Source organism: Tarenaya hassleriana, unplaced genomic scaffold (assembly GCF_000463585.1).
Source record: "Tarenaya hassleriana unplaced genomic scaffold, ASM46358v1 Cleome5, whole genome shotgun sequence".
Taxonomy (NCBI): domain Eukaryota; kingdom Viridiplantae; phylum Streptophyta; class Magnoliopsida; order Brassicales; family Cleomaceae; genus Tarenaya; species Tarenaya hassleriana.
Genome location: NW_010967707.1, coordinates 5,345,412 through 5,365,243, shown reverse-complemented (window position 1 = coordinate 5,365,243; position 19,832 = coordinate 5,345,412). Strand labels below are relative to the sequence as shown.

At 35.7% G+C, this 19,832-nt stretch overlaps 3 protein-coding genes across 12 annotated transcripts; 1 reads left to right on the top strand and 2 right to left on the bottom strand.

Annotated features, from left to right (window-relative positions):
• Positions 1 to 1,131: 1,131 nt before the first annotated feature.
• On the bottom strand, positions 1,132 to 3,998 carry LOC104827117 (lipase-like). Of its 8 annotated transcripts, none has more exons than XM_010560179.1 (11): positions 3,764 to 3,998; positions 3,521 to 3,631; positions 3,236 to 3,315; positions 2,985 to 3,050; positions 2,836 to 2,883; positions 2,668 to 2,735; positions 2,507 to 2,579; positions 2,261 to 2,422; positions 1,980 to 2,174; positions 1,556 to 1,647; positions 1,132 to 1,478 (listed from the first exon to the last, which is right to left on the bottom strand). In XM_010560179.1, exons 2-11 carry the CDS (start codon positions 3,609 to 3,611, stop codon positions 1,259 to 1,261), a joined length of 1,095 nt encoding a protein of 364 aa, XP_010558481.1. In that variant the 5' UTR covers positions 3,612 to 3,631; positions 3,764 to 3,998; the 3' UTR covers positions 1,132 to 1,258. The 8 variants fall into 8 exon arrangements, with proteins under 8 accessions (XP_010558481.1, XP_010558482.1, XP_010558489.1 ...); XM_010560180.1 differs by having other exon boundaries at positions 3,521 to 3,593; XM_010560187.2 differs by having other exon boundaries at positions 3,804 to 3,998.
• Positions 3,999 to 4,205: 207 nt separating this feature from the next.
• Positions 4,206 to 8,070, bottom strand: LOC104827116 (serine/threonine-protein kinase CDL1-like). Of its 3 annotated transcripts, none has more exons than XM_010560175.2 (6): positions 7,684 to 8,070; positions 6,819 to 7,021; positions 6,530 to 6,719; positions 5,770 to 6,161; positions 5,293 to 5,633; positions 4,206 to 4,981 (listed from the first exon to the last, which is right to left on the bottom strand). In XM_010560175.2, exons 1-6 carry the CDS (start codon positions 7,802 to 7,804, stop codon positions 4,714 to 4,716), a joined length of 1,515 nt encoding a protein of 504 aa, XP_010558477.1. In that variant the 5' UTR covers positions 7,805 to 8,070; the 3' UTR covers positions 4,206 to 4,713. The 3 variants fall into 3 exon arrangements, with proteins under 3 accessions (XP_010558477.1, XP_010558479.1, XP_010558478.1); XM_010560177.2 differs by having other exon boundaries at positions 4,206 to 5,098; positions 5,401 to 5,633; XM_010560176.2 differs by having other exon boundaries at positions 4,206 to 5,243; positions 5,555 to 5,633.
• Positions 8,071 to 17,865: 9,795 nt separating this feature from the next.
• On the top strand, positions 17,866 to 18,825 carry LOC104827115 (monothiol glutaredoxin-S2). The gene has a single exon (XM_010560174.1). It carries the CDS (start codon positions 18,231 to 18,233, stop codon positions 18,537 to 18,539), a length of 309 nt encoding a protein of 102 aa, XP_010558476.1. The 5' UTR covers positions 17,866 to 18,230; the 3' UTR covers positions 18,540 to 18,825.
• The last annotated feature ends 1,007 nt before the right edge of the window (positions 18,826 to 19,832 follow it).

The following is a 19,832-nucleotide window of genomic DNA, read 5'->3' as shown; positions in this document are numbered from 1 at the left end:
TCCTATTTAGTTTCGGCGTTACGTGGACATTTTTGAAAAAAATATAATTTTTATGTAATTAGATTATATTACATTGCTATTAGATGTAAAATAATGTACTATATGAAAGTGGGCCGATTTTTAATGAAATAATTCTCTAATTTCTCGGAAATAATATAATAGGATGTGGAATGCCAAAAGTATTCCTTGCTTGCGGGCAGAGCAATCTGCATAATAGAAGAATATCTTCCTAATTATACTATATCTATCATATCCCTTGACTTGTGTTATTTAGTTACCTAAACTGTTGCATATTCATTTGTATATAAGTCTGTACAATAATAAACAAGAGAATATTATTTCTCAATCTGTTGTTTACTGGTATCCTCCATTTTTGGTATCCCAAAATCTTTAAAAACTTTATTTAAAAAAAAAATTGCACTAAAATTTAATCATTTGTCTATATACAAGCAAAGTCTCCCAATCTAATGGGATGCACAGTTCTGTAACTTCAATTTTTTTTTAAACTAAATTTTTAGTAGGAAAAAATGACATAAATGAATGCAATATGGAGTCAAATAATATGTCATTCCGTGACGTCTTCATGCATCCCTTTTAATGCTCGCATCTTTTGCTAATATCTATAAAAATAAATGGCATTAAATAAGCAGTGTGCAAGTGGTCGTTCAATCCTGGACAGTTGAGAGAGAACAGACTAAATATTTGACTTACATGCGCATGTGCATGTGCATGTGGATAAACTCTAAGAAATCCTATAGTTATATATACAAAAAAAAAAAAATTGAATACAGCTATTATTGCCCACTAAACCCAGATTCCAAGTAAAATTAACTTGTTTTAATATTTATTTGTCTTTTTTATTATTTTCCATGATCATCATCCAAAAATTTTATGTTTAAACTTTTTTTTTTTGATAATTGGATATCCTGAACCACACCAGACTAATTCCATGGTTGGAAATCATTCATGTTATTTGGATTATACGCTCCGCGTCTAAATTTGAGGTTCGAACTCGAGTCGGGACACTTTACGTCCAGTTTCACCGGTTGAACTAACCAAGTTTAGGTTTATGTCTAAACTTGTGAATGAATGAATCTTCACACAAGAAGAAGAAGAAATACTAATTTAATTTTACATTTTAACGTATTTATTTACCAACTGTAATTGACGTCTCACTGTATATACACATTCTTCTTTCTTCCAATCCACAATGAATCAAAATAACATTCTCTCAACAGATAACTAAACCAAAGACTCTTTAGAAACCTTCAACTTGAGTTTCAGTTTCAGACAGGGTTTTCATTTGCAGTACCTTTGGAGAAGACGGTGTCCTCGACACAACTATGTTTCCCTTTGTATCCACTGAGCTGTAACTCTCGAGCGGAGCGTTCACTACGTTACACGATCTCGAGGCCTCACACCCTAACTCGACTCCGAAATACGCTAGGTGGTCGGAAATGCTACTTCCCCTTACGGATCTGTAACGAGAAAAAAGAAAGAATTATATTTATCGGGTTTTTTTATCTCGTTGCATGGATTGAAAAATGACTTTTACCTGCTGCAAGTAGGATCTTCGCCGGTGTTGTCACAAACTTTTTCTACACCATAGATAATTAGATATCCATATCCGACATCTCTCAGCCATACCTACAAACATATGGAAGATAACCTCGTTTGTCGTCTTTATAGACAGTTCATGATGTAACCCGAAAGAATTTAGCAAACGAGTCTAAAGGTTATCAAACTTATAAAAGGAACCTAACTCGTATATCGTTTTTCTGGATGAAGACCGGAAGATGCCATGAAAACCATGAAATCATTCGAGGGATGCTAAAATAACGTCAAATCCTATTAACTATTCACAACCAAATGCCATCGCAAGATTAGTAGTAACGAGAGGCGATATGCAAACTCAAGCCACCAGGTCATGCACGCACGATTTTATCAAATCGAGTACAATTTCGGACAAAATGTGTTACCTCTGTTGGGAAGTGGTGGTACGTTTTCTGAGGGAAATAATAATAGTAAGGGGGAAGATGAGGCACAATATCATGGTCATGTGTGATTCGGAAGGTATTAGGTACAAGCATGCTGTAGTAAGATGCAAAGGCAGCATTCCCGACACGAGGTTGTCCAAATGTCATAACCTGCACTTTTTCTTCTCCTTCATTGACCTGCAAAAATTCACATAGAAATGTGATAACAAGTTCAACCGACATAACATATCGAAAAAGCTAGAGCTGAGTCCGGGAATATTTACAACTAGGTCTAGGCCACAAAAGGAAGCCATGGCTCCTCCCATGGAATGACCAGTAACGATAATATCGATGTCACCATAGTAATTCTTTGCTTGTTTTACTGCACTCAAAACTGCAGGACGAACTGATGTATTGTGGTAAGCACTATAAAAGCCATGGTGTACCTGCAACAGCGCATATAATGATTATTATACACAGGACAATATAATATACTTAACTCGATGAGAGAAATTCGTAGATATTCGCACCATTGCATCAGGCATATCAGGGTAGTTTAAATCGAGCTGTTTCCAGAACAAGTCTGAGACCCAATTCTGAATGCTGCACATGTATTGGGTTCGATTTAAACATCGAACAAGTTTAGACACATAAATTAGCTTTTAAACTATGTTTGCGAATATAATAGCACCTGTGTTCTTGAGTACCCCTAAAGGCAATAACAATGGAGTTCAAATCCTTTGCCACCCCAACATATGCCTGAAATCACAGCTTAGATGCATTTATATTAGCAACTTTCCAGTGGAAGCACAAAATGTTTTGATGTGTAATGTATGTGACCACCATGCAGGGACCACACCTGTAAGCAGTGCTCGATGTCAACTATTAGCTCTATTACTTCAAAACCCTGCATCGACCGAAAAAGCCTAAGAATACCCGACTCGCAACAATGTATATATTGTTATGGTGGCTTCAGACAACAGTGGACTGCCTCGGCAGAAATAATACCTTTGTCAAACCGTTACATTTGTCACAGGTCCAAGTGAAGAGTGCAGTCAAATCAGACATATACACCTGCATATGGAAACTCCATCCAGCAGTCTTAGATTGTATAGTTTCTGGCAATGCATTTCATGATACGTAATAATCTAAACAAGACAAGAACCTGACTGATTTCTAGAACACGAACAAGCGGAATGATACTATCATTACATGTGTTTTTTTTTCAACACAAGGGAGAGAATTTTCCACGAACTTACCGCAGAAGCATACTCCACAAGTGTTCTGGCAAGTGTATGGTTGTAAACAGGGCGATCCTCTTCGGTCTTTATCTTGAGAACTGCAACGAATGACTGATAAGCCTTAATCCATCATCAATCACTAATCCAATGAGATCACATGTAGCCAAACACTAGCAACATAATTAGATAATCATCTTCTTCCTTTTCTTCCCTCCTTTAGCTAAAACCTCCATAAATTCCTCAAAATCCTTTCACTCCATAGCAGTTTCTAAACGTAATGGGGTTCATCGTAGCTTTCAGTACCTCTACCACTTGACATAGAAAGCAGACAAACAGAAACTGCCAACAAGAACAACCATCTTCTTTGACCCATGTTCTGCCACAACATAATCATGAACTCTTTCACTGTCTCGTCTTCTCGACCAAAACAAGGGCAAAGCAACAGAGAGTTTCAGTTGCAAATAAATCGAGCGCAAATTAGAACAATCAACGAAATTTGCACCAAAATTAGTCCAGGTCTTAGCTAAGAAAGCGAAATCAACATACATTTGTACAAATTTCACGAGAATTAGGGCAAGAGCACTACTCGTCAAATTCCAGCAATTAAGGCCAACAAATCCAACAACAACCAAGGCTAATAAAGCATCGATTGAACAGCTTCCCACGCAAATTCAGGATTCCGGTCGGTGAAAGAGAAACTTTCCGGCAACCGGCGACCAACTTCAAGGGAAAACGGCGATCATAAGGGCTTTAATCTGCCTATCCAATTTCGCGTGAGAGGGGAAAGATGATAGAAAAACTAAAAAATAAAAATAATAATCATTCTACCCGTTCTGTTCTTGACCTAAATGGGCCTATAGATGGGCCCATGGGCCTGAATCTGTCCAGCATGAGGTCGGGAATTTGCAGAAATATATACACACACATATTGATTGTAGTCGGGCTATGATCTGGTGATACACTGTTTTAGGATGTAAAAATGGGCCTATAGACGACAATAAACACTTTTTTTTTTCTTTTTTCTTGAGAGACTCCAATCCATACAGAGACTCAGGAAACAGGAAAAAAAATAATACAAAAACCATAAAAATTACTAAAAAAAAAAAAAGACAGTCTCTCTCCCTGATTACATACACAATCCCCATAAAAAGAAGGAAAAAAAAAACTCTGAAGAAAGCTTTGACCTTTTGCACTTGCTCTCTCTCTCACCCAAATCCCATGCTTCGCTCTGTTTCCTTCTGCAGCTTCAACCACAGTGTTGAAGAATCTCTCTTACTACGGCTCTGACATCTGACTCCGACAGATCCTGACAACCCAACTGACCCGACCAGACAAAACAGTTCATACATTCTTATTCCCTTTCGTAGACCCATCTCCAACGACCCTTCTCTTTCAAAGGCTCTTTCTTCAGCCTTTTAGACCCTCTCTCCTCTCTCTGTGAAAGCCTCTTTCTCCGCCATCTCCTTCCTCTTGTTTTCCATACCCAAGTGGCCATTTCACTCGTTTGTGCTGTCGAAACTCGCTGCATTGCTCGCTCTCTTCCTCTCCCTCCAGTTCTCTCCCCACACCTTTGCCTCTGCCACCGCCCTCTCTCTGTCCAAATCCCTGTTCCTCCCCCTCCCCACGCTCACCGGACTGTCTCTCTGCGACTCCGGCCCTTCCATGTCGCCTAACCCCCATTTCCTCCCCGACCCGCCTCCCGTCTCGCTCCTCCCGAGCTCCGAGCCCATGCTCGCATCCCGTCTCCTGTAGTCCGGAGAGTTTCTGTGGGTGGCAGGTGAGCCCAGGCGGCTGCGTGTGCTAGCCGGGCTGTCGAGGCTGCTGCCGTCCCCCGTGCTCCTCCGGTCATCCCTCGCTGTCCTGATCGAGGGCTGGCCTCCTCTGCTGCTCTGAGCACTTGGAGAATTCGGATCATACGTTTGGGAAGCTAAGTAGGTCAGAGCCGTCACCACATCGCCTATGAGTGGCCTCGTGGCCGCTTGCTCTTGCAAGCACATTGCCGCAACCGCCAGTGCCTGATATAGACCACGCATCGGGTATCGCCCTTGCAGCAATGGCGGTATTCCGGAGAGTTCCTGTGGGTGGCAGGTGAGCCCAGGCGGCTGCGTGTGCTAGCCGGGCTGTCGAGGCTGCTGCCGTCCCCCGTGCTCCTCCGGTCATCCCTCGCTGTCCTGATCGAGGGCTGGCCTCCTCTGCTGCTCTGAGCACTTGGAGAATTCGGATCATACGTTTGGGAAGCTAAGTAGGTCAGAGCCGTCACCACATCGCCTATGAGTGGCCTCGTGGCCGCTTGCTCTTGCAAGCACATTGCCGCAACCGCCAGTGCCTGATATAGACCACGCATCGGGTATCGCCCTTGCAGCAATGGGTCTGCCATCTTCGGGAACTTCCTCCTGTCCTTGAACAATGGCCTCGCCTGTAACATAAACAGAGCCCCCGGAGAGACAGGGAAACCAGACAAAAGAACCATTTTAACTGGTCAGAAACAGAAACAGACGTTACTATTCAGGTCAGAGGATAAAGATTTAGGATAATGATTCACTGATACTTACCCATGCAACGAGGTTGTGTTCTCCTGGTGCTCGGGTATTATCAATGGCCTTCCGACCCGTGATGAGCTCAAGAAAGACGACACCAAAGCTATAGACATCCGACTTCAGGGTGAGTTGGCCAGTCATGGCATATTCCGGGGCGCAATAACCATAAGTGCCCATCACACGGGTTGAGACGTGGGTTTTATCGCCGACAGGCCCCAATTTGGCCAGCCCGAAATCAGATAACTTCGGGTGATATCCTTCCCCAAGAAGTATGTTAGATGACTTCAAATCCCGGTAGATCACAGGAGGGTTCGCTTTGTCGTGAAGGTACTCCAGTCCTTTTGCTGCTCCTGCGGCTATCTTCATCCTCGTATTCCAATCTAGAGGCTCTCTATCCGGAGGAAGATCTAAAAATAATGGAGTTTTAATACAGCATATCTTCATTTGCAGGCTTAAAAACCTAAGCAGATGATAGACTTACCGATAATATCATATCAGACGCAATAAATATACTTATATATAGCACGAAATGCAGATACGTGCGTTATTTTTCATGCAAAAACAATCCGAAATTCTTTTTCCACACCGACATTTCTTTCAACCCCAATGACACTAACCTTCACCAATAACAAGTTAATAACTCCTCGATCCAATTGTTTATCTTGTATTCAGATTGTTTATAAGACTAATTATATACGGTATCTCTTCAATTGGAAAATAACGTGCACGAAACATGTTTCCATACGTAGACGTGACGAACACTAAAAGGGCATACCATGGAGATGATCCTCCAATGATCCCAGAGGCATGTACTCGTAAACGAGGAGACGTTGGTCACCATCAGCGCAATAACCAATCAAATTCACGAGATTAGGATGGTGCAGGAGACTCAGCATTAGAACCTCCACCAGAAACTCTCTGTTTCCTTGTAGGCCATTCCGGTCTAGCTGTTTAACCGCAACTATCTGCACATAAAAGAAAAACGGAAGAACATTCTAGACGTAAACGTAAATTCATCAAAAACTTTAAAGAGGGTGGATCTCGTGTCAGTTTCAAGACATAACCTGTCCTGTGCTATCGAGACGGCCCTTGTAAACACGTCCAAATCCTCCTTCACCGAGAAGGCATTCCGGTCTAAAGTTCTGAGTGGCAGAAGCCAACTCTCGGAAAGTAAATGTCTGTGCAGCTATATTTGCTGGTGGCCCGTCCTTTGGAGCCGTTGTTGCATCCTTCTTGTGTTCAGACCCACCTTTAGATTTCGATTTGTCTACAAAAGGAAAACATTAGTACATGAGTTCTTGCTGTTTCAAAACATAACAACAACTAGAAGTTGGTTCAGGGAAGTGATCAAACAAGTGGGCACGGAACAAAAACAAACACCAAATCAATCAAACACCAACAGATTTCAAATGCAAACAGCAGAAACAAGTTAAACCTAAAACAGCCAAATGGAGTTCAGAGACTAATGAGTTTCAACTCAAACAGAAAATATTCACTTTGTTCTTGACTTACTGATATCCAAAAGTACACCCCATTCGCCTTTTTTTCTAGCCAAAAGGCTGAATCTTCGGCTCCAGACAGTTCAGTTTAAACCTTAAAGCTTCCATTTTTATGACTCATAATTTCTCGCATAGCATTCCTAACTCTCTCTCTCTCTCTTTCATGTCCTAATGCATTCCAAATCAAACCAAAACTCCCAAAATCCAACAGATCTCAGGAATTAAGAGTCCATAGATTCCACAGAAATGAAACTACATAAACTAGAAGAGATGAACTTACAGATCAGAAACAACAACATTTCGTTCTAATCGACAGCAAATCGTCATCAAGGCTGCGACTTTTACGAAACCCCGCATACCAAATCGATCTAAAGCATGAAAATTGAACAGATCCCGCCGTAAAAATCTAAAAAAGTGATGAAAATTTCACCTGAGCTGACGTAGTGGGACTGAGTGACGGAGCCGTCTTTAGCCGAAGCGTCCTTCTTCGCCGATTCTTTCGCAGCAGCGTCCTTCGTCGAAGATCCGAAACACGGGAGACACCCACTCATCTCCGTAAGTTAAGCCCTTCTCGGAGCAATCGAAATTCAAAAACCCTACCGACAAAATCAACTGGAGATTCCCAACTCTTCTGCTCAACACATCTCGGGATTTTCACTGTAACCCCATATGGAAAATAGAAAGGGGAAAAAAAAAAGCTTCGGGCTTTTTCAACACCTCTCTCTCTCTCTAATCTTTGGAGAGAGATTGAGACCAGCGGCAGATCAACAAATCGAGGAAAAAAAAATGTTGTGGGTGCTACGCAAGAAGTGAAGAGAAGGTAATGGAGAGAAGAAAAAAAAAGAGAGAGATGAAATTTAATTAAATAATTTTCAGATTAATTTTGAAAAACTGTGAAAGGGAAAATCAATGTGATATATATTTTTTTTATTTCCTTTTGCTCTCGTTGAAAGGTTGAAAAAAAATAAGAAGAGTAAATTAAGGGAATAATTACAGTTAAACTGTGGGATTACTACTTAATGATGCGTAATCTTCTGGATACTATACGATGATTATACGGATAATGTTGCCGTCACTCTATCTTTTCCCTCCTTTTTCTTTAAATTAAAAAAATGACTAAATTTCCAAATAAAATACATAAATCATAATTTTAAAATATAATTATATCCTCACGCAAATAGTGATAATAGTAAATAATGATGGAAATATTGTTAAACGATAGTTAAACAATGGTTTTTGATATTATATCAATAATAACGTTAAACCATGGTTGGGGTATTATATTTTTGAAAAAATATTTATTATATGAAATTTTTAAATAATTATTATATTAATATAACATATAATTTAAACAAAATAAAACAGATAATTTATTGCAAAAAAAAACATTTTGAAGTTTTGAACCGTGAATATAAGGTTTTGAAAGAAAAAACAATATACAAACAAAATAGTATATGTAAACTATAATCATATTTCTTATTGTCATTCAAAATAACGCATTTTTCCCCCTCAATAATATCCTATAATGATTGACATACGTAAACTGCGTTTAAAAGATATATCCTCCTATGTTCGATTATTTTAAAATTCAACAATTGATTACAACATGCATATGTATATTTTTAATGCATGTATATATATATAACATATGTACATACATTATCTTATATATGTTTTAATAAGTTTTACAGCTACTTAATTATATGAACGTAACTCACATATCATTTCTATATATGATATATATATTTTTAGAATTGTTTTTTTTCTTTCTTTTTCTCCTTTTTACGTTTGGTAGCGGTGTTCGAACTTTTAAGATACAACTAATCCATCACATCTAAAGCGCTATATATACATAATTAACTTCAGTACGTAATATTCCCCATGCAAATACATGATACGATATCATTGAAATTATAAAAGATTCATTATATATACATCCTGTTAAATGATTTTTTTACCCTGTTTTTATCAAATAGTATCAAACTTCGAGTCTCCAAAGATTCGCATATCCAAAATAAAAAATGAAAAAAAAAACTAAAATAAAATATTTTCCGAGGATATAACAACGCTTTGGTAAAAAAAAAAAAAGGAAGAGGAAAGTAATTATACGGGAAAAAAAAGTCAAGGGTTTGAAAGAAAAAAATAGTTATTAAAATTGTAATTTTACCGCTATTGTTTGTAAAAATTACGGCGACGGGAGAGAGAAGACGCATCATCGCGGTCGGGAAATGGGTCCCACCTGAAAGGATGTGCTTCCACGCTTTGTGAGCGACATTCTCAAACCCACGTTTTTCTTTTTTCTTTTTCTTTTTCTTTTTTTTTTCTGGTAAATTAATTTCGTTAATTTATATTATTTGTATATATATATGTGCGCGCGCGCTTCTGGTAACAAATATTCCTTACATTACAACTTAATGTAATTATATAAATATAATTATATAAAGTACTACGATGCTTTCCTTCAGAACTGCTAGAGAACCAATAAATAAAAATCAGAAATTAATCATATTTGTTTTTATTGATAGTGGTTATTGGCATGTAATGAGAAAACACAATACCAAAATGTTATAAATATTCATATTTATTTTTTTACAAAAAATAATAATTTTGTAAAAAATATCATGGATTACTGACATGAACTACAAGTTCATTGAGATTTTTGGATATGATATTTTCAATCACATTAGGTTTCATCACAAAATTTACCCAAAAAAACATCACAATTGTTGTAGAAACACATGATTTATAGTGGTCATGGTCTGACTAATTTTGGCTGTAAATTCATGTTCGACCCATGTATTTATATATTATACATTATAAATAAATTCTTAGTATTTTTAAAAGAGATATTTATTTGTTCTATAATATAAATATACATTTGGAAAATATGACGAATTCATAAAAAAATTAAAAATAGTTCTAAAAATTGTGTAGTTTTAAAAAGAAGCACGCATAACGTATATATATGTGTGTCTATGTGTGTATTCATCTTTGAGCTTTTTGTGTCTTCTTTGATTTAATTATAGATTACAAAAAAAAAAGTCGGTGAACATATTAATATAAAAACATATTTCTTTTTCCTTTAGGAAAAATACACGCGTTTGGTCCAACTCTAACGTCTATGGATTTTGAAAAGTTTACGCCCCCAAGTTTTCTTTTACTTATTTTGTAATTTTTTCCTTATTTTCATGGAATAAAAAAAAACTAAACATTTTTAATGACGGCGTAAAAGCAAAATTAAACAAGTTGACCCATTTATTTCGATAGGTGCAATTTATATGTGTGTATGTAACTAGATATACATATTAACAAAGGTAATCAAAATCTGTATATAGTTTTTCACGTTTCAAGTTAAAGTTGTATATTATGCGAATACTCGAATGACGGAACTGATAATTATCTCTAACTCACATTGAGTTACTAAACTTGGACAGACATACACATGCTAGGGTTGATTAATAATCGAATCAATTCAAACCGAATAATATATAACTACAACCGAACTGAATTCGACGAAATATCGAATGAATATGATTTTTTTTAAATCGAAAAAAAAAATTAAATTGACTGAAAAACGTATTTTTTTTAAATACTATTTTTTCATAACCGAACATAATTGAAACGAAACGAAATTCGAATGGCACGTGCTCTATTTAATGGGGGAAAAAAATAGTAATATCGTATATGCGTGCATTTGAGCATTGCCACCGAGAAAATGTCGCTGCAATATTGCACCGTCGTGCGAAGACAATTATACAGTGCGCCTCGACACACGGTTTTCCCGTGTGCCACGGATCACATCATCGGACACGTGGCGGTTCAACAGGTTGGTGACGTTCCGAACAGACAATGCACATGAGCACTGCGGATAACTGCCTCTGCTGTCGGAGAAATATGAATTTACGAGTTTCGCCTTTGACTGACCACCGTCGATCCTCTCAGCACATGAAACGTGGTTAGTAACTTAGTGGGCATTCGGTCAATGATTGTTGACCAAACTCCATCCCCGCCACGTGGAATATATTTAAAAGTGAAAACTTGATGCGATATATTAAATAAAACAAAGACGTTGTTAGGTTTGTGTCTTCAGTGGACATGGATTTGCGTATATACGGTTCCAAATATAATCATATACACATGTCTTCGTCTTATTAAATGCGTCATTATGTGTGTAGTCCGTTTCCATAACATGATTTTATTTTAGAGTTGTACAAACGAATGATTGACTTGTTTCGCTAAAGTCCAATTGGATTTTTTTTTTTCAAGAAACACAAATAAAACCGGCAATAATTTTATATTTGTGATTAGACGACGGTTATTTTTTTATTTATTTAAAATATTTTATGAAAAAAGTATTTAGTTCGTTTTTTTAGTTTTTTTATTTAGAATCGGTTTGAATTCAATTAATTTGTTTTTAGGAAAATTATACCCAGTCAATATTTAGATTAAAATTTATTTTTACACAATTATATATATATATATATTATTTGATTCGGTCTATTTAGATTATAAATATTTAAACTGAAATATTCGCTCTATCTATTTACCAACCGTATTGAGTAATGAGTATACAGTTTGAATAGTTCTATAAAAAAAATTCCGTGTGAAATTTCTGAATGAATAAATAATATTCGTAGGAGACATTCAATGTATAACATATAATCCAAGAAAATAACAGAACACGGCCGAATTAGACGTTACCAAAACAACAAAATATATACGAATAGAATTCCTTCATATCGGTAGTCGAGAGACATGGCAGCAAGAGAGTAAACCAAAGCCACAACCTGACATAATACACACACACACACATATATATATATATATATATATGCGCTGACATACACACTTTATCCGTACATGCATATATATATATATGTAAGTGTTAGTGATCCAATTCATATATCACGTATATACTGTTGGAACAAATTCGTGTACATACACACTTTATCCGTACATGCGTATATATATATACACACACACCGAGGCGTGTATGTATATATATAACTTGCTGAGGTATTGGTGACACAATGGCACTTGTAGGCAATGAATTTAGTACCCGATTCAATGTATCAAACCGCAACCCACTTTCATGATATACAGCATATATATATGATAAATGTGATATATATGCATATATATATATATGGAAGCTTCACACGAATTAAAATTCCCCATAGTTTTTATAATATATAGTTTTCCATAACATGTATCATATTGGATTATCTATAAATATCTCAAAACCAATCTTTATGTCGTAAACTAATTTTTCATATGGAGTTACCCCTTGCTCGTACGTAGAACAGCCTCTTTATTGCATGGCTCATGCAGCACGTGCGCTTGCTGAATATCACCACCGCCTTCTGCCCCTGGTTTTATGTATGCGCGTCTGTATGTATACGTGTACTTGTGTTTGTGGCTGACGTGGGCTGTGAGATCATGATTTAAGAGTTAATTAATAATAGATTATACAATGGGTTTTATATTGGTTTGATTAGAGAGCCTCATATGAACACATAACTCATATGATCATATGCATAGGCAATATAGAATATGCTTTGTTGGGCACATGTCTATATATATACACATTGGTTTCATGGTTTGGTTTGGTTTGGTGCATTCATGAAATAATTGAACTTAGTGGTCTCAGCCTTTTTGCTCATACAAGTAAAGCTAAAGGAGGACAGTGCCTTTGTCCCACCATAAAAAAAAGGAAGAAGCCTCTTCAATTCAGTCCATCATTCAATCAATGTGTGTCAATGTTCCATCACCGAAACAAATTTCCAATTCCGATTTGAAATTTGGTTCATAAATATCAAGAGATAGAGATGATAAAGAAAGATTGATATATCGAAGAAACAAACCATAGTTGATGATTGCTTGACGAAGTCTGCATTAAGAGCGGGATTGAGTTTGGATCATCCTCCATCTATATCTATTGTGACAAAATCTTGGTCAAATTTGAATATTGGATTAAAAGAAAAAAAAGAAATTATTATTTATATATTTACAATAATACAATAAATTTCAGTTTGTCATTTTCAATTGTTTCATTGTATTTTCAACCTTATAGATTTTATTTTAGGATTAACAGTGTTATTATACTATATATATATATATATATATATATATATATATATATATATATGAGAGAAAGATTTGTTTATATTCAACTGATAGTTCGATGCTCGGAAGGGAGGGAACGGTTATCACAATTTTTCTCGCTCTGAATTTGTGTATTGTGTTATGATTGAAGATTTTATTGTATATATAATTATAATTCGACCGTGCATGATATATATATATATATATAGTAAACTTTTATTGGAAAAATGAAAAAGATATAATGTATTTTTTATATTGGAAACAGGAAAACAAGCGAAAGAGGAGATGGTAATACACTTGGAAGAGCGAGGGACTTGTGATTGAGACGACGTCGTTTGAAGATCAATTCTGCACGCACGTATTGAGTGGTAGATACATTGTTTTGGATAAACCCCAAACGCTGCCGAAAGTGGACGCCCTCAAAACGCAGTTTTAGACGCCTTGTACGGTCCTTTTATGTTTTCTTCTTTTTCACCTTCTTGTCGGAAGATCGATATCAAGAACTCGATTCCCTCAACCTATCCCCCCCCCACATACATATACATATATATATATATATGTATGTATGTGGATTATGTTTGTATTAAGTTCACATAATATATGTATCGGTAAATTGGATGTCCAAGTCCTATCCGCTCCAACTAAAAAAATATTAGAAAGAGTTATAATATATGAATTCTTCAAACAAGCATAATTTTTTTCATTATTAAAGCATTTTTTGAGCTAAATCTTTAGGAACAAATAACAACAGTATCTTAGATATCTTTTTAAATTAAAAGAGAGAGAGAGAGAGAGGCATACGCACGCATGGTTTTCCGAAGCATGGAATCGGCTCTTGGGATGACGGTATAGCCAATAACGTAATTTATTTTATTTATTTATTGAATCCGAATCTGCGATTTTATGTCACAGTGGAGAATTTTGGACCAAAAAATTTAAATTACAATGAAATTAAATATATACATGAATATGATTCCTAACTCTGTCGGAGGCCACGCGTTGTGCGTTGGCGGATTGAGCATGTTTTGGCCGAAACTACACTTTTAGTTCATATATAGTGCTCATATATATATATATATATATATATATATATACATATATATATATATATAAGAACGTTCTTAAAAATAAATATGTAACAATATAAAATTAATAGTTTTAAGTTGCTATATATTAGATATTATAATGAGAGTTTTAAAAACTTTATATTACGATACTTATTTTATATAATTTTGAACTGATTTTTTTTAATTTCGAATATTTAATTATTTATGTACAAACAAAAAATTAATTTGCATAATTTAAAGCAACAAAAAAAAATTCGGCGCCAAAAAACATCTTTATATTCATTTTCGGTCAAAACCATATTTATATGTCTCTCTGGCATTTCCTCCACTTGATAGAATACGTAAAAAAATTTAGATAGATGGATATAACCATATATACACGGCGTCGCCAACATATAAAGAAAATTAATTATCTGTGCTTTTTATATTCGTTTTTTTAGTATCTGCCCTGTCATGCAGTGAGGAATATATAAAGCTGATCACTAGTATCAATCCATACATCAATTTGTCTGATAAAAATAAGAATTTCGATCAGTATATACATATATATATATATATATATATCACAATATCATGTATATTTAATATAAAAACAATATATAATATAATCATCAGTAATATATAATATGTGTGTATATGCATGCATGCATTTCAAACATACACACGTAAGAGATTATCAACCAACCCAACAGTTGGTGACACAAGATCATCTTCAAGATCATGGGTTCGATTCTATCGGTGGTGAGAGATGTAATTTCTGGACCAAAATGGTCTATATACAAAGGTTGTCCCGAGTTTATGGTAGATGTAGTCGGGCCGAAGGATCGGGAACCATCCTGGTTATAAAAAAAAAAGATCGTCAACCATATATGGTATGCGAGAAGCCACGATCCGTCCTCGTGAGTTTTATTATTATTGTTTTCTTATGAATGAGAATATATTCCTAGTTGACATGCAAATTTAATTATTAAGAAAACAAAAAGGTCCATAGACCGTCCATGGCTCTTTTTTATTTTTTTAATTGAATAATTTTGACATTCCTGATTACAAACAAACATATATATATATATATATATATATATATACATATATATATATATATAAGAACGTTCTTAAAAATAAATATGTAACAATATAAAATTAATAGTTTTAAGTTGCTATATATTAGATATTATAATGAGAGTTTTAAAAACTTTATATTACGATACTTATTTTATATAATTTTGAACTGATTTTTTTTAATTTCGAATATTTAATTATTTATGTACAAACAAAAAATTAATTTGCATAATTTAAAGCAACAAAAAAAAATTCGGCGCCAAAAAACATCTTTATATTCATTTTCGGTCAAAACCATATTTATATGTCTCTCTGGCATTTCCTCCACTTGATAGAATACGTAAAAAAATTTAGATAGATGGATATAACCATATATACACGGCGTCGCCAACATATAAAGAAAATTAATTATCTGTGCTTTTTATATTCGTTTTTTTAGTATCTGCCCTGTCATGCAGTGAGGAATATATAAAGCTGATCACTAGTATCAATCCATACATCAATTTGTCTGATAAAAATAAGAATTTCGATCAGTATATACATATATATATATATATATATATCACAATATCATGTATATTTAATATAAAAACAATATATAATATAATCATCAGTAATATATAATATGTGTGTATATGCATGCATGCATTTCAAACATACACACGTAAGAGATTATCAACCAACCCAACAGTTGGTGACACAAGATCATCTTCAAGATCATGGGTTCGATTCTATCGGTGGTGAGAGATGTAATTTCTGGACCAAAATGGTCTATATACAAAGGTTGTCCCGAGTTTATGGTAGATGTAGTCGGGCCGAAGGATCGGGAACCATCCTGGTTATAAAAAAAAAAGATCGTCAACCATATATGGTATGCGAGAAGCCACGATCCGTCCTCGTGAGTTTTATTATTATTGTTTTCTTATGAATGAGAATATATTCCTAGTTGACATGCAAATTTAATTATTAAGAAAACAAAAAGGTCCATAGACCGTCCATGGCTCTTTTTTATTTTTTTAATTGAATAATTTTGACATTCCTGATTACAAACAAAACATAGATTTTCGCCTTATAACATATATATAGTAATAATATGTTTAGATGATTGATTTGTAGGGTTGCATTTGCATTGCATGGCTCATGTACGGACGTGCGTACGTAAAAAGGGTAAAAAATGACCAAATGTGACAATATAATATAATATATATTGGCGCACTGGCTTTCCAATAGAGCAAGAGATGGTGCTTTGGAGCGTCAGAGACGTACACGTTATTATCGAATCACCCATGCATGATGCATATATATATATATATATATTGCCTTTTTATATCCATGTCGTGCCCCTCCCATCTTTCTATTCTGACATATATACATCACGAATACGAATATCTGCCCACATCTATGTGCGTAAGCGTTATAAGGTTCTTTGTGATGCATATGTATATATATAATACGTGTGTGTGAGTCGTATTTTTTTTATTTTACTAATATGACTCTCGAAAAAGACAATGTATTTTGGAAAAAAGAAAAAGGAATGGAATATATAATTGGATAGATGTTCATTTCACGACACTATCAACACAGCCCAACAAAAGATTCGAAGGTACATGTATATGTGTGCATGCAATAAAATTCCACAAAACCATGTATAATCTGGATAAGAATTCGAATATATAGACTATATATATATATATATATTGTATACATGCACGTATCTCTTCATTTTCATATATGGTAATGAAAACGTACGAATTAAATGAATGTTGCTAAATGCTTATGCTAGGAGAGAGTGTGGACTCTTCTCTCTCTTATTATACAAATTCGTACCCAAGAAAAAAAAAAAAGAAGCTTTTTTTCACAATATGGAAGTGGCGAATGGAGAATAGAATCCTCACATGAAAAGGAGATGGGTGGGTCCCAATCTGGATAGATATAGATCCCACCTCTCTTGGATAATTCCAATGCCCCATTATAGGAGATATTTAATTACATCAATTCTTCATTTACCATAAACAAGTTTAAGACGGTGAATTCGGAAAATGTACAACGTTTCTTTTTTTTTTTTAACCCCCCGGAAAAAAAAATACAAATTTACAGTTGATAATGGGTCCAAAAAACATTGGATGAGTGGCAATAGAAACGATGTGGGTCCACAAAAAAACATCGATATAGTAATTAATTTAATCAAACCGGCGTACAAACATATAATATTATCGTTAATCGAACACTTTGGTTCTCATAAAACAATTTGAGAATAAAGTTTGAAACCGTACGGAGTAAGGGCATGTGCTCCATGACCCTAAATACGTGAAATGCAGCGTATATATATAAAGTGATAAAACTTGAAGCTTGTAAGAATCTCCAACCACTGTTACGGTTTTCTCATATGTTTTGTCGCTGTCGTGAAACGATGATCATACGATCGATCTAACATTAGAGAAACCCTCCAAAATCTGAAATATTTCCATATCGTCTATATAAACACTCCTCTTCCTATCGTTTTATGCACACCCATCGAACAATATACAACCCCACCCCACAGAAACCCTAATATCCAATTCATATATAGAAGAGGAGCTTTTTCTTTCCTTAATCTTGACATAAAAGTTTCCATCTTTTTTAAACCCCGATCCCCAAATTAAACCTGTTGCAAAACAATCTCAGATCTTTGCTTTCGCATTTTCAACCAAAGCATTTCGAGTTCTTTATCGATACACACACACATATATATACATACATACATAGGATGGAGAGGATAACGAAGATGGTGAAGGAGAGACCAGTGGTGATATTCAGCAAGAGCTCGTGTTGCATGTCTCACACCATCAAGACCTTGCTCTGCGACTTTGGTGTGAACCCTGCGGTCCAAGAGCTGGACGAGGTCCCTAGAGGCCGAGAGATAGAGCAGGCCCTCTCCCGTCTCGGCTGCAGCCCATCCGTGCCGGCGGTCTTCATCGGCGGCGAGTTTGTCGGAGGAGCCAATGAGGTCATGAGCCTTCACCTCAACCGCTCCTTGATTCCCATGCTCAAGCGTGCTGGTGCATTATGGCTTTGAATCTTTTGGAACTAATATTAATAATTATATATACAAGTAGTTTTGTTTTGATGGAATAATTGAGTGATTATGTTGCTTAACCACGGTTAAGTGAGGAGATCAATTCGGGGGTAATAATTAATTAACACGTGTGACATGATGATGCGATTTCGTACGTGTCGGATCGATAACCATGTCCATGTTGCTGTTGCTGTGATCAGATCGATTCTCTCTCGGTTTTTTATTTTTGGGAGTGATGTAATTTGTACGGAATATATATATAAATCTATTCAACAGTCTTGCTTCATCCCATCTTGATTCCTTCGTGTCGGATCTGTCTGTATGTGTTCATCACATATACTGTTTCACAAACGTGAAAACCTGTATATATGTAAAAATTGCATCAATATCTGAATTATTTATGTATTAATAAATAATTACTATTTTCAAAAACTATTATAAAAAACATAAGTTTCAATATATTTTTTTCCCTTCAAAAAACGACCTCACCTAACATTTCCATCCAATCTTTTTACCGTTCCTCGCATTTTCCACACACCCCGTCTGAATTCTTCAGTCTTTCTTCACGTTTTCAAGAAAGCAGAACAGATCTTACCCGGAGTTTCGAGTTTCCCGTTACTCCGAGACAGCGTTCTAATCCAAAGCCTCGGTTTTTTTGGGAACAGTATGTTTACCCAAAGTCTTGATCTTTGTCAGGTGGAAGCCCTTACCAACGGTTGCTCTTATACGGAGAAACGGGAATCTGGAGGGCAACTGGCCACGGCATAGTCTGGACGAGATTCTGCAGAGAGAAACAAACGAGAGACGGATACACAGAAGGTAATAATAACTGGCAGTTGGGTATCAAACATTGTCAGATTCTGGGGATTGGGGTTTTTCCATTGTTTCTGTGTCTGGTTTTTTGTAGGAGTTGCATTCGGCAAGAGGAGTTCTTGAAAAATATTTGATGTTTAGAAAGAATCAGCTTCTCTCTTGTAACTTGTTCTTCCCCTATGTATACCTCAGACGTTTTTATTTTCTTCTTTCACTATGAACTCTCCGGGCAAACTCACGAGCCTCCTCTGCCAGCCATCGTTTTCCATTGTTTCTGTGTCTGGTTTTTTGTAGGAGTTGCATTCGGCAAGAGGAGTTCTTGAAAAATATTTGATGTTTAGAAAGAATCAGCTTCTCTCTTGTAACTTGTTCTTCCCCTATGTATACCTCAGACGTTTTTATTTTCTTCTTTCACTATGAACTCTCCGGGCAAACTCACGAGCCTCCTCTGCCAGCCATCGATCTTTCCTGCCCGGCCAT

Bases quoted from the DNA above. Each gene is read 5' to 3' on its own strand.
- LOC104827117 (XM_010560178.1), bottom strand. From the start codon at position 3,611: ATGATTATGTTGTGGCAGAACATGGGTCAAAGAAGATGGTTGTTCTTG. The intron at 2,884-2,984 runs GTATTATTTCTG...CGGTCGATGCAG, and splicing joins AATGTAACGGTTTGACAAAG to GGTTTTGAAGTAATAGAGCT. The intron at 2,175-2,260 runs GTAAATATTCCC...GAATTTTTGCAG, and splicing joins TTTGTGGCCTAGACCTAGTT to GTCAATGAAGGAGAAGAAAA.
- LOC104827116 (XM_010560177.2), bottom strand. From the start codon at position 7,804: ATGAGTGGGTGTCTCCCGTGTTTCGGATCTTCGACGAAGGACGCTGCT. The intron at 7,022-7,683 runs GTGAAATTTTCA...TTCCTTTTGTAG, and splicing joins GTCCCACTACGTCAGCTCAG to ACAAATCGAAATCTAAAGGT. The intron at 6,162-6,529 runs GTATGCCCTTTT...CATTATTTTTAG, and splicing joins ATTGGAGGATCATCTCCATG to ATCTTCCTCCGGATAGAGAG.
- LOC104827115 (XM_010560174.1), top strand. From the start codon at position 18,231: ATGGAGAGGATAACGAAGATGGTGAAGGAGAGACCAGTGGTGATATTC.